This window comes from Haliotis asinina, chromosome 14 (genome assembly GCF_037392515.1).
Source record: "Haliotis asinina isolate JCU_RB_2024 chromosome 14, JCU_Hal_asi_v2, whole genome shotgun sequence".
NCBI classification, from domain to species: Eukaryota; Metazoa; Mollusca; class Gastropoda; order Lepetellida; family Haliotidae; genus Haliotis; species Haliotis asinina.
This window is the reverse complement of record NC_090293.1, coordinates 22,336,410-22,353,570: the sequence shown is the minus strand read 5'-3', so window position 1 is coordinate 22,353,570 and position 17,161 is coordinate 22,336,410. Positions and strand designations below refer to the sequence as shown.

Here is a 17,161-nt window from a genome sequence, read left to right as displayed (position 1 = left end):
GAGAAATAATTTGGTATAGGAAAGAATTTTCTGGTTTGAATTCATATAAAGACTGTCTTGAACACGTGTTAGTATTAATTGGAAAATTGGTTTATAAAGGTTTGTTTCGAGGCATTTTGTTTTTCAGTGAGCAAAGACAAATTACGTTATGATCAGCATTTCAGTGAGGGTCTGGGAGATTGACATGGGCTTACAGTGAAATGTGAGACATAAGTAAATTGTTAGATATGAGTTCAGGTGATACTTTAGATAATGCTTTCATGTGTGGACAAATAGTTTGAATAAGATTCTTGAGGTAGACATTATTTAGTTGTAGTTTAGGGCTGCAGAGGTGCATTATTAGAAAGATTCCTGAGGTAATGGTGTCCATTTTATCACAGATTAATCTGTGAATAGAGAATAACAAACTGACTTAACTGGAAATTCATATTATCACTCAGTAATTTATCAATCGATTTCTAGAGTTTTGGTCTCTTCACCACTTAACCAGATAATGGGTAGCAATGTCATCACTGAGCTTTAAGCCATCCTTTTAAGCTTCATATTTTGTTTATCTGATTAAAGCTGTATATTCTACTCAATAGATGTTAAGGAATAAAAAATTCTTTCATACAACTGTTGTTAAACTGTCATGCCATAAACGTAAACTATATTCATATTTTTGAAGTTGATATTCCAGTACCATCTATACCCCAAGAAATGAATAAGGGAAACATAAGAGAACATGTGTTCTTTTGTATACATTTAGAATTTCAGTCAGTGCAATACATACCTTGTGGAGAAACCTGGAAAAGAATATGGGAACATATGCACTCCAATGTGTTCCCTTATTTGTTTCCTTGAGTATATGTAATTTTGAATTTGGAACAATGATTTTAGTTATATACTTGCAGTCTGCTTATATGGACATGCCTGGAGCATGCTGAACTGTGATCACATCCATAGGATCAAATGCCAAAGCTGCTTTAGGTGTTAGATTTGAATCTGTCAAACAGTTACTCTGCCATGAAAGTAAGGGAATCAACTTATTTGAATTCATGTCACAGAACTTTGATCAAATCATGGTGTGAAAATCCAACACATGTGCAGACAGGATTTTGTAGAGACAGGTTTATGGCTGATGATTTTCACATCACTTAGTTTTTCTTTAAGATCTTTATGGCTTGTGAGATGATTATTGAGCTTGTATCACCCACACTAGAGATATGGATGGTAACTGATAGCTGCACCATTATTGCACATGACGCACCATCTGTTGAAGCATGCAGGTATGGGGAAGGGATATGCACATCACCTTGTAACTTACTTTGGTATCGGGTATCACGATTGTTGGACAAAAAATGGATAAAATGTATACCTCGTTTGTGGAGACATGGCCAGAACGATAGTGCATGCCGAAAAGGAACACAGTTAGGATATCTGCCATACACGTTAAGCCATTGTCTCCATATACCCTGGTCACCGGAAGCACAACTCTTGCTTCTATGGCGCCGAAGGGGGAGACAATAACCAACAGTGCACCATGGTACTGCCAGTCCATTGCTAAATTTACCCACGAAGATTGGAAGGGATGCGACAAATACCTCCGTGCTGGAGGCAACTGTCTTGGCAGCCGCCACGGGGAAGTGTTGCACATGTAACTTGTACCACATGTTCCTGTACAAGTTAGGGAAGGCACCTGGTTACTGTTGCCAGGAAAGTAGCACCACTGTCGTCAGAGTCACATGACTCGGTCACCTTGTCGTTTGACTCAACTGTTGATGTGAAATATTGCTGTTCCACTTGCTCATTATAAGTCAGACGTCCTGTACGAAAACATACCGTGCAAAAAAAGTAGAGGTATTGGATTTACATGATTGATTAGATGCAGTTGATGAAGCCAAAGAGGAAACATGATAAAGAGTTATTTGCATTAGCATTTGCTAGTGGAATGCTCGCAGAATGGAATATCCCCTACTTTTCTGAATGGTATATATTATTTCATTCTAATACAAAATGTTTGACTGTGAAGGTCCCGGGTTAGAATAGGCTGTCGGCAACCCATGCTTGCCATAAAAGGTGACTATGCATGTCGTATGAGGCGACTAACAGGATTAGGTGGTCAGGCTTGCTGACATGATTGACACATGTCATCGGTTCCCAATTCTGCAGATTGATGCTCATGTTGTTGATCACTGGGTTGTCAGGTCCAGACTCGATTATTTACAGACTGCTGCCATATAGCTGGAATATTGCTAAACTCACTCACAAAATGTTTGACTTGCATGGTGAATAGTAAAATGTTGACATTAAAAGTCACAGGTTATGTTGTTAGTTGGTGAGGGTTTCGACACATGATGGAGATTAGTTGTGATACTGATTCTAAGACTTTGTAATAAGAGATTTCTACTTCAGTGACAGATTTATTGACCCTGTAAGTATAAACACTTGAAGATAAAAGTATTAAGCTGTTTGTCAATTTTAAGAGTACTTTTGATGGGACTTCTGCTACATTGATTGTACTTTTTTATGGAGTTAATGATTTTCAAATTGATCCGATGCCCAGGATCAGTAGTTATTGATTGCTTTTGTCTATAGTCAACTGGAGATGAAAATTAAATTTAATATTTCATGTTTGTTTCAAAGTGTGCAATGATCAATACAATCGATACTTAACTGCCCCCCAAATGAGCAGTAATAGGCAACAAATGACACATGTCCACTCCTACAAAACCTACTTTGAACACTGAGACAGGGTTTACAGTGTGACACACTCAAGTGTTAACTTCTTGGCATGTGTCGGAGATGAATGTGTCCACTTTCTTTCGATCATGACATTCAACTGCTCAGTGATGTGTTGTACACTCATGCATGTTCAGGGTAGATCCAGTGAACATATATACAGGGATTTACCCTGTGTCTTATGCTATAGGGTCCCTGCTACTACTCCTCATTTTCGGGGGTCCTGAACTACAAAATGGAGGTCCCAGACACTTAAATATTATCATTAATACTATGTTGAAATATTGTTGTTATTGAGTTACTGTTATTGTATTGTGTATCGTGATCATCACATTGTTACAGCAATTAAATTGCAAATGATACCATAAACTGGCAAGTAATGACTTATGATAACTTATTGTTACTTAATCGAAATTTCTACAAAAAATATTTGGACTCTTTTTGCATCCTTGTGGATACAGAAATACGAATAAATATTATTGCATCCATTGTTAATTTTTTTGCATATAGGAGGCATGAGTTTGTGTCCCATAAATCCCCGATTTATAGCTCCATGTGATGCTGTGAGTCTGAATTTGGGTATTCCTGCAACTGTATATTTATGTCTATTTTCAGGATCCCAAAGACACCCCGCCGCCCACTCGTGTTGAAACAAGAGATGAGCGAAAGGAAAGAAAGGTTTGTGAATATCTACTTCATTATGAATTGGCTATACTGGTTAATAGGTATATTTTATGGCACAGAACTTCGCAATAATTATGCAAGTACACTAATGTAGTTGTGGTGACAAGCAATTTACCTTTTGTTCAACATGCTAAAAAACAACAATTATTTTGAAGTGCTTTTTTATATTTGCTACTTCACAGTTATGTACCTGCTACCACATTTGTAATCCTCCAATAATATTTAATGGTTAGTCTTTTGCAAATACTTGTTCCTTGATGGAAAAATCCTTCTCACAGCACAATTTATAAAGTCAGTACTGTTTAGAAATACTAAGTGCTTGTAAACATTTGACATTTTGAGTACTAAGTGACTGCAAGAGAAATTAATCAAACCGTGAATAGTGCACTTGTCTCTAATTAAAAATGTGAAACTTTCAAGAATTTCAATTTATGAATCTATGAACTAGCTTTACCTTTCTTCTGAGAGTTTCCATGGCTGTTCATTTGTTCCTGTGTAACCCAGTACTCCTGGGAGATGATGGCAAGGAGCTTCAGTTTACAGTTCTTATTTACCCCACTGTACTTGAAGCTCACACTAATCTGGATTTACAGCATAATATTTTTAATGGCTATCCTTTGTCTTACTGCCTGTCGAGTACAGTCTTGTTTGGAAATAGTGAAATATAAAAGTGATGATCAGAATAAGGGCTAGGACAGCCCCAAATGTTCTACTCGGGTACCTGCCCCTTATTATCCTACTGTATCCAGATACCTGATATTCTAATCCTGACATCATATTTGTTAGAAATGGTAATTTGTCAGAATCTCCAAAGACTGAACTACCTTTTAGTAACAAAAGAATAACCAAAATAACATATTACATTGTTCAATCTATCAGTTTAAATGTTTACATGATAATGCATTCCTGTTATTACATATATTAATGGTTGAATGATAAATGTGGAAAGCTAACAGGCTGTCAAGATTTTGTTAAACATGCAAGGAATGACTAAAATCTTTTCACAAATTTGACATTGATTAAGCTTAAAGTCTTCATTATGTTCTCTTTAAAGGTCATGGGAAAGGGCAGTTCTGAAGAACACTTTGGCTTTCTGAAAACAGTTTTTGTCCATTGGGTTCATGTTATTAAGAATGAGCTATATTTAGCTTTATAACATTTGACAACTTGGCCCATTTAGTAGGCTCACAATGTGTGTGTGGCTCTAAAGACTTACAAGTCAATACAAAGCCGAAGTCATGGTTTGGTATCAACTTAATATGGTTATTCAGTTTGTCTATGGGATATTAGAGAGGTTGTGTCTTCTATTGCATACCAGTACACAGTGGGCGTCATGGTTGAGAGGCCATTGAACAAAATGTCATCTTACTCCCAGTTGTGAGATTAGGGAAATATTAATTAGTTGTGTTTGTTTATTATAAGGGTTTTAAAGCTTAACTAAAGCTAACCCAAGCTGAAATTGTTGGAATTGGTCCAAAGTAATTTCATGATCATTAATCCAAAAATATTTCTTCCATGCCTTTCCTGGCTTACAATGCTGAATTTTATGCACCTATGCACATAGTATACAATAATGGATCATCAAATATATATTCTCTAACTAACCAACCTCGTCAACAGGTGCAACCTCAGAAATCTTTGTAACAAGTTTATTCACTAAAACGCTTAAAATTTAAAACAGATCTTACCAAGAGCGTATTAGATTTAGAACTGGACAGCCATTGTCAACTGTTTTGTTGCTATTGGTTTATGCGAATAAAAAGGTTTCATATCTAACATGGGCAGGTTTGATTAAGTTCAAACAGAACAGTATATATGGTATTGTCAAATGAAAGTTTTCCATCCGTAGATACTACTGTACTGTATGTTAATACATGGGAATTATCAGAATATAACATGTACAATTATTGCTGCATTGAAAACATGTCACGTGGGAAATGATCATAATATTATTACACAGTATTCCAATGGGATATTGTTACAGGGTATGTTGTTTCCTTGCTCTGATGACATTAAATGGGAAACAGTTGTTTCCTGATCATGACGTCAGTAAGAAATAGTTGTGTGCATGGTTGAATTGGTTGTGCATTGTTGGCTGACAGGAAATTGACTCGTGGGGCACAATCCAATGTTTGCAATGAAAGCAATGTTTAAATAGCAATTGGTTTTGTTTTTTGTGTCAAACTGAAACATCCACGTATTGGCTTGATATTGCATTTTTCAAATTGATTCAAATAAATGTTTATAATTTCAGCGCAAGGAACGTGCAGAACAGCATGCTTACAAGCTGGAACAGGACCTAGCCCTTTGTAAGTATAGATTATCAACATACTCCTCATCTTTGCTACTTCCAAGATCATCTTTGTGTGAAGAGGCTTTGTCATAGGTGGATCCAGAGGGATATTGCAGGGGTGCGCACCCCTCCATTGTTCTAAAATATTGTTAAGTGACCATTGAAACTTGAGTGAAAATGAAGTGTGTCCCACCCTTTGTCCTTTAGAGTATGCCCGCCTTTCTCAAAAAGCTGTTAAACTCCCCCGTTGGTTATATTACCCTGGAAGTGATTGATAAAGTTTACTTTTTTGCATTGTCAGGCGAAGTCTGATTTGTGATGGTGGGGCTGAAGAGAGAAAAAAAATTTAGCGAGGCACTTGTTTCAGTAAAATTATTTACTGAGAATGCACTGTGGTGCATTTTAGTGTTCCATTGAGGAGGTCGCAAATTTAACAATACTCACACAGTGACATCCACTGAAAATGTAGTTTAGTGCAACAAATTACAATCTGAAGATAACATGTAAGATATTTATAATAAATGTACATTTTAGGTATGTATCACAAGTAAATGGGAGATTATTGCAGTTGGAATACAAAAGTCTTGCCAAAACCTGTGTCTGCTAATTCTAGAATCACAAACACATTTGGTGCACTTGAACATCAAGCTTGATCAGCGTCCGGAATTGTCGTATTAAAATCTTGAGATACTGTTCTATCTCTCTAACTAAAAGTTACCTGTCATTGGTACTTGGAACTGAATGACAAAATTCCAAAGGAACAAATAATGCGCTTGTGTTCTTTCTCCTGATAAGTATGCTTGAACTAGAAAAGCCTGGACTTGTGTGTTGAGTCAAGTTGGCCAAAAGACTGGCTTGGCAGGCACTGGTTCATGCATGTAGCAAGGAGCAAATTTAATCAGCATTGGTGACTACTTCATCAATTATTCAGACTTAATGAGCAAAATCGGGCAAATTTCCTCAGGAATTTACATGCACTGGTTTTGCTATAGGGGAAAGAGGTGACCTTGGTGTGACCTTGTTTTTTCAACAAGTGTTTATGGCCTCTACTGTAGGATTGGTTTCTGGACCCAGTGTCCATAAATGCAACTTAAATGATTAATTTGTGGTAGTAACTTTCTCAACTGAATGATTGTGGAAGCATAGACAACAGGTTTATGGCCTGCATACGAAATGATTTTCATAAGATCAGTCGTAACTGAAACGGATAGACTGATAAAATAACATCTTAATTGTGGACCAAGAATCTCTTGATGCGATAGTATTGCAGTAAATTGATTAAACTTGGTGGCAAGTTTTATTGGTATGCTGTAAATATCATTTGGGTTTGATTACAAGCTGCCCTGCGTCACACGAGTGTGGTGATCCAATCACTAGGGGTTGTGTTGTGGGCAGAAAAGAAGGGACTCCTAATTGGCTGATGTAAATACATTATTGTATCAATCTGGTTTGGGCCTCAGAGCTGTCTGCAGTAGGAGTCGCATTTGGTGCCAGCGGTGGTAGTATCGATTAAGTCGTAATCAATGTGCAAGTCTCAAGGCAGTGTCCAGGAGGAGTGGTCAGTCCTGACAGCTGTATTCAGATACTCCAGTTGTTGGTCCCGTTGAGAAGGGATTGCAGATGTCGTAGATGTCAGCAAAGGGACCTAACCAGGATCATCAGGGGTGGGTTGAGGAGTGTGACAGGATGGGTATCATGGTACATGGAGTATTCAGATACTCCAGTTGTTGGTCCTAGTGAGAAAGGATGTCAGGGATGTCTTGATACGGGACCTAACTACCAAGGGGGAGCGGTGATTTGAGAGGTGTGATACATTGCGTATCACAGTACATTGACTAATCACATACTCCAGTTGTTGGTCCTGTTAAAAGAGTATGTCGAATGTAATTGTTGGGGGGTGATATGAGGGGTGTGATACGTTGCGTATCATGATACATGATCTCAGGTTGACATTTGAAGTGCATAGTACGTGTTACAACTCAGTACTAGTGATATTTCATTGGTAGATTCTTTGACTGGGTAACTTTGTGTATCTATGTAAGTCTTTACATGCCTCATCAGACAATGGTATATAGAACATGCTTGCTCCTTGTGTCCTGACAAGACAGTATAGATCAGTTAGAGCAGTGACTATCCATGCCCACTTGACATTACAGCTGGCTATCGACATAGATCACAGATTGGTAATCTTTGACTGAATATTGATTGATTATTGATAAATATTAGAGAGGTAAATGCAAAAGAAATCAGAATGACATAAATATGTTTCACACCAGTGTTGATAGGTGACATGTTTATGTATTAAACCAAAAATAGCATCCTTAAGATATTTTGGAAAAACTCATGAATAAAAACTTAATTTTTTGCACTGTAATAGTAAATTAAATCTATATTCTATAACAATAAGTTTATGTATAATATTATCACTGACATTATTTCAAATTGTCAATCTTTTATGTCAACCCTTACTTAACATTCAAATTACACACAGAAAGGTGATTGCCAGTATGTTTGATGCCATGCAGGATGCAAGTTGCTCGTATTGCTGCATTGTATGAGGTGTTTCGTCATAAAACTGAATTCTTTAATTTGATTCTTTTTAAAATTCTGAATTCAATGAAATTTATCCAGTTTTGAAAGCGTTATAACCATTAATGCCAAGTGACGCGAGGTTGAAGAAGCTGTTATACATTTTTCCCCATGCATGCTATATTATACTGGGTGGAGTTAAGACTGAATTAAAACACTCCAATCACAGAACTATGGGGTCAATATGCTCCAGCGCTGGAGATCATTAACTGATTCGAAATGTTGTCCAGTATTTGAGACTACCCAGAAAACAAAGCGTTGCACTGTGATCAACCACTTGATCAATGACTGGGTTAGGGCCACTGAATGCGAGAGATTTTAATCGCTGCATATCACATGTCCTCAATGGATGTGGAGCGGAATGTTGGAATTTAATGATTTGTATTGATGTTTTAAACTCGGCAAATATGGCTTGAGTCTCGCTGTGTTAGTTACGTGTGGCGGTTGTGAGGGAAACATGATGTATGAGGTGTGAGTGATGTTATGCTTCTCGTATCGCAGAGATTCTCGTTAGTAAACAAATTATCTTCATTGATCAGTGATTGATGGGTAAATAGGTGAAAAATGGTCTTATTGACCAGATTAGTGTTGATAATGTCATGTCATCACATAGAATGTTTCATGTGTGATTGAACTGGTGTGAACATTGAACCACTTTATTTTTACACGAACTCTCATTTCTTTTATGCCTCAACATTGACGTTGTTTGAAGTTATTACCTACAGATAATGCAAGTAAAATTGAAAAAAAATATTAGTGTTGACATGAGCATTGACTACTGTTTCTGAATGTTATGAACCAGATTAAAAAAAATAAATGTCTCCTGTCATGGATTTTTGATTTGATCATTTCTCTTGATTATAAAAGTGCTGGTATTTCAGAGATATATATCGTACCTTTGTGGACAGTTTAGGGGTATTAAGACGAGGTGTGATAAGCAGGATTATAGGAATAGCATAGATGGATGGTAACTGATACTCTTCATTTTTTGATAGGGTTCTTTTGTGTGTCTGGATGTGGTGTTAGTGATGTCATAGATACAGTTTTTTGACATTGCCATGGTGCTGAAGCATGTATTATGTTTGGTTAAACTGAATTACAGTGATATAAATTGTGCTCACATTGCATCAAAGAATGAGGCACCTCAGTATTACTGCCAGGTTCTGAGAAACATCAGATGTTGATTTTCCAAGAACAATCAAAACTTTCTGAAGTCTGTTTTCAAAATTTCAATCGAATCAGTTAAACTGAACTGATAATATTCTGTGTTACTGAAATTGTATGTGGCTTCATTCAGTAAAATTCTGTTTGTTCTTGTTTACAAGTAAGGTACACAAAAGTTTATATATACTACTATCAATGGTGCTAGAGGCACAGGACCCGTGAAGTTCCCCGGGTAGAATAGGGCTTCAGCAACCCATGCTTGCCATAAAAGGCAACTGAGCTTGTCGTAAGAGGCGACTAATGGGATCAGGTGGTCAGGCTTGCTGACTTGGTTGACACATGTCATCGGTTCTCAGTTGCTCAGATTGATGCTTATGTTGTTGATCACTGGATTGTCTGGTCCAGACCCGATTATTTACAGACCGCTACCATATAGCTGGAATATTGCTGAGTGCAGTGTAAAACTAAACTCATTCACTCACTCACTCACTGAAGGCACATAACATAATGATTTTTCAATTAGTTACTTTAAGTGTGAGAATCTTGGATCCCAGTTGAAACCATCATCAAGTAACACAAAGTGGCCATTTTTATACACTGCAGGGGTTAAATTTTTTTTGAAAAAACCAGACTTGCCACAAGGCAAGTGATTTCAAGAAAGTAACTTGTCCTGGCTAATTTTTCACATGTCCTGATTTTATGACACAATGTTTGATGTTAATTTTTACTGGACCATTTATCAAAGAGTGATAAATGTCAAAGAACGATAGCTCTGAATTACTTTTATTGCAATATGTAGTAGCTACATTATGAGCAGATATAAAATGAAATCCAAGTTTATTTGGAGTTTGAAACCTTAAGTGGAAATTATCTAGTAGTCCACGGACAAGTAAGATACCATTATTTGATTGCCCGAAATGAAAACTGACTTGTCCCAGGCGTCAGCGATGGGATTTTTGAACCCCTGCCTTGGCACTGTTTTCTAAAGAAGAGCTTTGTGATGTGCACTGAACTTATTTCTCTGCATATTTACATAAACAATAAAACATCTTTAGGCTTGTTTTGACATCTTATTAATGTTAGCTTACACACTACCACCATAAATCTTGATCAGGCTTTTCCCCAATGACTTGGAAATTGACAGGATCAGTATTAATGCTTTTTATGCCTGGTATTGGTTTTCTATGCAGAGCCAAAATTAGGACATGTTTTTGAAGCACAATGCAACTAGTCCTGCAGTCTCATGATGACGCCATCAGTTGGCGTGGAAACTAGGGGATGTGGTTTGGGACTTGAAGGTCCAACCTCCCTGTGTAATGCAAATGTTGCTTGCCATGAATCGTTGCAGGAGACACTTGGGTAGATGGTTTGTGAATAATAACGCCTCTGCAAGACTGGTGTATATTGTTTTATATTGTCCAGCTTTCATATTGACTTAGCTCTGAGGAGCATGGACAGCTGTATGATTTCCATGAAGAATAATGTTGAATTAAGAGTGTCCACTTATCACTTTCTTGTATATGTGAAAACTTCAGATTGAGGTTTCCAGTAGAGGATCCACATGGACCTTGGAGTTCAAACCCTGACTACATCAGACCATAAGATGTTCAGAGATGGTAGTTCTTGTAACCCTGTCTCCTGCTCAGACAAGCGGAGACAGCTGATTAGCTTGGAGTTAGTATGATTTGTTAGGATGGAAATACATATTAAATTATTGCATAGTATCTCTTCAAGACAAGGATACATGCACAAGTCAAATCATCTTGAACTCACTTTATGCCCTATTTCACCACCTTAAAGTGTCAAGTATGAAAAATAGATTGGTTTAGAATCCATTTGTTATGTGGCTACCTACAAAAGAGTACCTGTGTGGTATTTTATAATATCATAGATATGCTGTGATTAATAAGTACAGTCCCTAGTCTTGCAGAAATATCTTCAACTTTTTGCATTTTCTGCTATTCCTTTGTTATCTTCTACGTTGAACATTTATTCCTGTCCTCTCACAGGATATATGTGTGTGTGCTGTTGTATTGGTAAGGCCATTGCTTCCATTAGGGTGTAATTGAAACATGTCTAATAGCAAGTGACATGTGGAATGGTCTGGCTAGATTAATTTAAGAAGGCAGTTCAGTAGAAAGCGCTGATGGACATTGGGAAAATAGCATTTAAGTGGGAGTGAAATATGTAGTAAGGAAAATACACTGCCAATATTTGCTTTAATGTTGACGGGAAGAGTAGATGTTTTTTTGTGTAAATTTTGAACTACGAAAACTTGTGTTATCCTTTGGAAACCTTTGGAAAGTTATGTAATATTGTTAGAAGGGATGGGGTAGTTGGGGTGATAGTTGTGGCAAAAGTAGGGATGTAGAGATCATGCATTGCATGTCTTGGCCAACAAATGTTGCATACCAAATGAGGCGGGGGGTGCGGGGGAAGGACCCAGTGTTTTTGAATGGTGTTTCAAAGTAACAGGACATAGAGTCCTGTAAGTTTTAGATGTCTGTCTGACCCACTGAAAATTCACAGGACCCACAGAATAAAATAAAACATACATTTCAAATTTAACATTTCTCATAATCGGCTTTGAAATTATTAACATAATATTATGACAAACATTATAAACCTAAATTTATACACAGTGAACAAGTGTTACATGCCACAAATAACAACTTCAGACAAAGTTATTGGAATATATTCAGTCAGACACTGGGGTCAGCAGGTTGGGGACTTCTGTCTGACCATTGGCAAATCTGCCAGATTTGTCAGAGGGTCAGACACTATTCGTGAACACTGGGAGGAGGGAATGATGAAATATGTGTATTGAATAGACTGTCCAGATTGATATGTGTCCCATTGTTTTACGTGAGCAAAATTGAACAAGACCCTTTGTACTCAGAATTCTGTTATATAGATAAGGAGCAATATGGATCACACGGAAAATTACTTTATCACTAACTTCATTTTTGATGTCACTTTGAATGTGCCTAACTCTGAAGGTCTCATTTCTCAATGGAGACAAAGTGGGAAAAAAATAATGGAATGTTAGGGTTGACATTTCTTTTAGAAGATGATTGCCTGAAACAATTTGATACCTTAAGAATGGCATATGTATATATATTGCTGTATTTGATGTCAGTAAGTTGGTTCTTGCAGACTTGCTTCTGTGGTAGAAGGGAGATAACTCTTGGAGATTCTTAAGATGCTTGGACTAAGACAGTCATTGATCTGAAAGGCTTTGTGATTTATAATCATGTGTTGGTACTGGTAATGCAAGTATTATATAGTAGGTTCCAATGCTTTTTAGATCACTTTGGCTTAAAGTGTATTTGTTGCTTGTGTAACAAACATTTTTCATTCCCCTTGTCACTAGTAACTTTTGATCATAAAAAGAGTTGTTTTTTGATCATTTGTCGTGAGTAAAGATGTGTATCTTTGAGCCACGAGCAGTTATAATCTGATAAATGGAAATTTTCTGTACCTTTTGTTTTTTTGGTAAAGTATTATATTGCCAAAAGAAAAAGTGTAGATATCTTTTGAGACCTTGTACCCCTGCAAAAAAACAATTGTGCACTTTGCCAACCAGTCTAAGGGAGACAACTCTGTGATAAGTTTTTGCTTTGTTTGTTTTTTTCATGCAGCAGGATAATAATATTGTGACAGTTTGGGCGAAATACTTGTTTCTGCTATTTCAGTTACCTGTGGAAGCAATTTTGTTGTGCTTTTCTCAACATCAAAGATAGTGACATTTTCTAAAACCAAAGAGAGGGTAATTTTGAGCACAGCTTGATATTGTCATGTTGAATAAAATGGATCTTGCACTCTTTCCTCCGTTTTCAAACATTTTTATAAATATGGCGATGGAATGAAAATGGCAGATCTCCATTAGTATTGAACCTCCTCTGTTAGTGGAGCTTGCGTGTCATTCAGATTTTGAAAGGTTCGATAGTTATTCCTTTTATAAATATTTGCATGTTTTGTCAAGATCACAGACTTCAATGTATGTTCATCCAGGATGGTTTGCTTTGGGCGAAATGATTAGAAGCAGGTAAATGGGACATGGAAGAGGTGTAGCCCTTGCTGTGCATGAAGTTCACCATCAAGAGCCCCAAATTGAGAAAACAGGCATCATTAACAACTAAATCGCTAAAATGTTTACCTCACAGGCAAGGAAAATATAACATACTCTGAGCTAATGGCATTGTGTTTGAGGTAGTTAGTGTTAAAAAGTGCTGTGTTGCAAAATTGAATATGAATCATTTCAAGCAGTTTGGTACCAGTAACCATTGATTTTCAGCTTTCAGAATGTATAGAATTATTGCCATTACATCATATGTCAGCTCACTCCACAATGGAAGTCATATGTTTTGTGACTGGCAAAATATATCTGGGATTTATCTTGGATTCATAACTTTGTGCATTTGCAGAACATTATGGAAATGTTTTTAATACTGTTCAAAAATGGATTTTTCGTTATCCCTGTTTCTATAAAATATGAGAAATTGTGAAAATAAATTTGAATTTTTTTGTGCTGTCTTGGACAGAATATCGTCCTTTCAGCAGATCCAGATTACTGCCCTGGGAAATTCACAGCACCACATTGTACTTTAGTGCAGGGAGGGATTCTTGTTTGTGATCTCAGTGATGGCTAAAGGACAGAAATCATTGTCTTGGAATCAAGCCACCACTGAACTTTCAGCATCAGTTCTATCACAAGGACAACTAAATATCGATATTTTTCAAAACTCTCGATATAACTCCAGAGCTACATTTTCACACTTTCTGAGAAACACTTAAGGGGACACAACTCCTCCAAGCTGGTTATGCTACAGTTGTTTGTGTCTTACAAAATGTTTGATTTTACTATACTTGCAGAAGCTAATTTGTCTCTGGACAAAAAATCTATCCTGCCTGTTTGATTTTCCAGTAGTTATTAATAATTGATTTTTACTGATATTGTCTTGCACTGGTCTACTGAGCTGGGACATTTCTCAAGAGGCCTTGTGCATGTTAATCTTGTAGCAGGGTTTCAGTGACATGGATATGCGGACAGAACATCATATGTCTTATTAATTGGCTCTCATCTTCTCGGGGGAACATAAATAAACAATACACAAGCTTAAAATAGGCATCCTTTGTTGATTTCTGATGAAATAAACACTTTCTCTTGAATTTTATGCTTTGAGAGATACAGTGCCTTATTACATGCCTGCCTTCCTTACAGATAATTTAATTTGATTCTTAATGAAATCAAAATATGACCTATTTATCATTTGCTCTGTTTTTCATCTTGTATGAGAGCAGCTTGGCCTTTGTGTGAGAATTACCTGATGTGATCGTGACAGAAGTTAAAAACATGATATTTTTTAAAAAAACTTTGTAAATCTGTATTGCCAATGCAGAAGCTGATGACCCTGACATGTTTTAAATGGCTTATGATCCTTTACATTTAAGTGTTCCCAATTCCTTATTTCAACACAGAACTCACTCAGTTGCAAATGCCTAATCATATCAAAGCATTTCTGTAAATGTTGATATAAGATTCCATTATGGCCGGTAATGATTCCTGGTAATAACAGCCGAACCTGAAGTTACACTACTGTACATTATGAATGTGTATTCACCAGTATGTGGCTGTTAGATTCATTCCTGGTTGCCCCCGGAGACCAGCCACTCTATCTATATGATAAACTTTGATATTGCATGTCCCTGGGGTTTTCACATACTTGCTCGTTATGAACTTGTGTGCAGTAAAACCCAGGAAGAGAAAGTCTCTGGCACGCAATGTATGGTGGAAAAGAAACAATTGTCTCGACCATAGTGTGCTGGAGAGACACATGTGTCCTTGGTGACTGTCACCAATAAGGGCTTCAGCTTAAATTGTCCATGCATACCTCGGCATGATAATTGATGATAGGATCAATTCTTAAGCTAGCTAATCCATTTTGAAATGAAAGAAAAATGTTTTTTGTACATATGAGCAAAACAGAAAATCTTACGATTATTTACATTTGGATCTCATTTCAAACAAATTATTTCATTACCAAATTTATTTGTTTGAGTATTAGTAATTTCATTGTCATTGGATTTGTTTGTTTTGGATCTTGAAAGATAACTTACGGAGGCTGTTGTTTCACATTAATTCAAGTTGATGTGGTTTGTTATTCTTCTTTAGCATTGAATTTAACATGTTTATTATTATAACCGTTGAATTGTTTCATCGAAATTATATCGGGTGTGACTTAATTGCATCATAGTTTAGGTAAGGAAATGTTAGAGCCCTGCAATCAAATTCAGGACGAATAGAGATAGTCATGGAAAGATATATATTGATCACAAATGCATTATCAACGTATGAATTATATTTGGAAAGGACTTGTGATGTACAGAGCTTGTATAAATGTTGTATTGATAACTACTCATGTACATTATGGCCGCCATAAATATTTAGTTCCTGTAGCATATTTGATTACATTCCTTGTCTGACATTAAGGATCGTGTCGCATCATTAACATGGTTTTGTTTGGCTTAGCAGAGTTGTGTCCCTTGGATGTGCCAGCAACCTGTGACCATGGGTTCAAACATCTGTCTAGAGTCACAAACCCGAGGAGTTACTTACACCTAAATGCAAGCATCTTTTCACGATTTCCACGCAAAACTAGGCGACATGCAGTGATATACTTACACTGCTTAAACACGACTTCATGCAAATGGAATATTGCTCACATGCAGTGATATAACCAGAATATTATTCACATGCCTTCACCTGAATATTACTGACACTCCATGGTATAACCAGAATGTTCACAACCCTTATTATACCCCAATATTAGGCACATGTCCTGATATAACCCGAATATTATTCACATGCCATGATATAACAGGAATACACTTCAGTGCAGTGATGTAAGTGGTAAATTGTCTTAAGCCTTATCCCAAGCTTACTGTCATCACAACCAGATGCTCCTTCCACTGTAATAATTTCATTGTATCTGTTGTTTCAGGGGACCCAGCCTCCACTGCACCCGGTGAAGCCTACAAGACTCTGTTTATTGCAAGAATTGTAAGTGTTTTCTCCTTAACCCCTACTTAGGAACAGCCACAGTATCCACGAAACACAGCCACAGACTAATGTCAACATTCACATGGTAGCATTGCACATATGTTAGTTCAGTCAGAATTGCCTTCATGATTCTACAAAGCAATACATCATGTTCCTGTACATCATCATTTGATGACAAGGTTATTGAGTACATTGTACCAGTAATATGCAGGAACGGTGTACACTGCGCTAAAAAATTGAAGTAACATACATACTTGATGGTAGTACAGTTTTATGTATGAGCAGGAGCAATTTATTAATGATTCACTGCTATTAATGATCTATATTGTCAACAGGAACAATTGGTAGGCAGTAATTTCAATTTTTAACCCCCAGTGTTTAATATGAGTAACACAATTCCTATTTGACATTGAACTTTCTAATGCGGGTCTATTGATAATTATTTATTTGTTATTGATATGTACCAATTTTTTTTATTATTAATAACATTGTGATACTTTGGTACTCACAAGTACTTTTGGATTGCTATACCAGTATGTAAACTTCTAGTCAATGATGCATATGATCTTGCTCAGTTAATTAAGCCTTAAAGATCTGCATTAGAATTGGTCTTCAGCAACCCATGCTTGTCATGAGAGGGAACTAAT

General features: G+C 36.7%; 1 protein-coding gene across 1 annotated transcript in view; it reads left to right on the top strand.

The window, feature by feature from the left end:
• LOC137261222 (U1 small nuclear ribonucleoprotein 70 kDa-like) overlaps positions 1 to 17,161 on the top strand; it is a 117,274-nt gene that overhangs the window by 5,578 nt on the left and 94,535 nt on the right. The window contains exons 2-4 of the mRNA XM_067798934.1: positions 3,337 to 3,399; positions 5,660 to 5,714; positions 16,456 to 16,514. Coding sequence (XP_067655035.1) covers positions 3,337 to 3,399; positions 5,660 to 5,714; positions 16,456 to 16,514 — 177 coding nt within the window. The remainder of the gene's footprint in view (positions 1 to 3,336; positions 3,400 to 5,659; positions 5,715 to 16,455; positions 16,515 to 17,161) is intronic.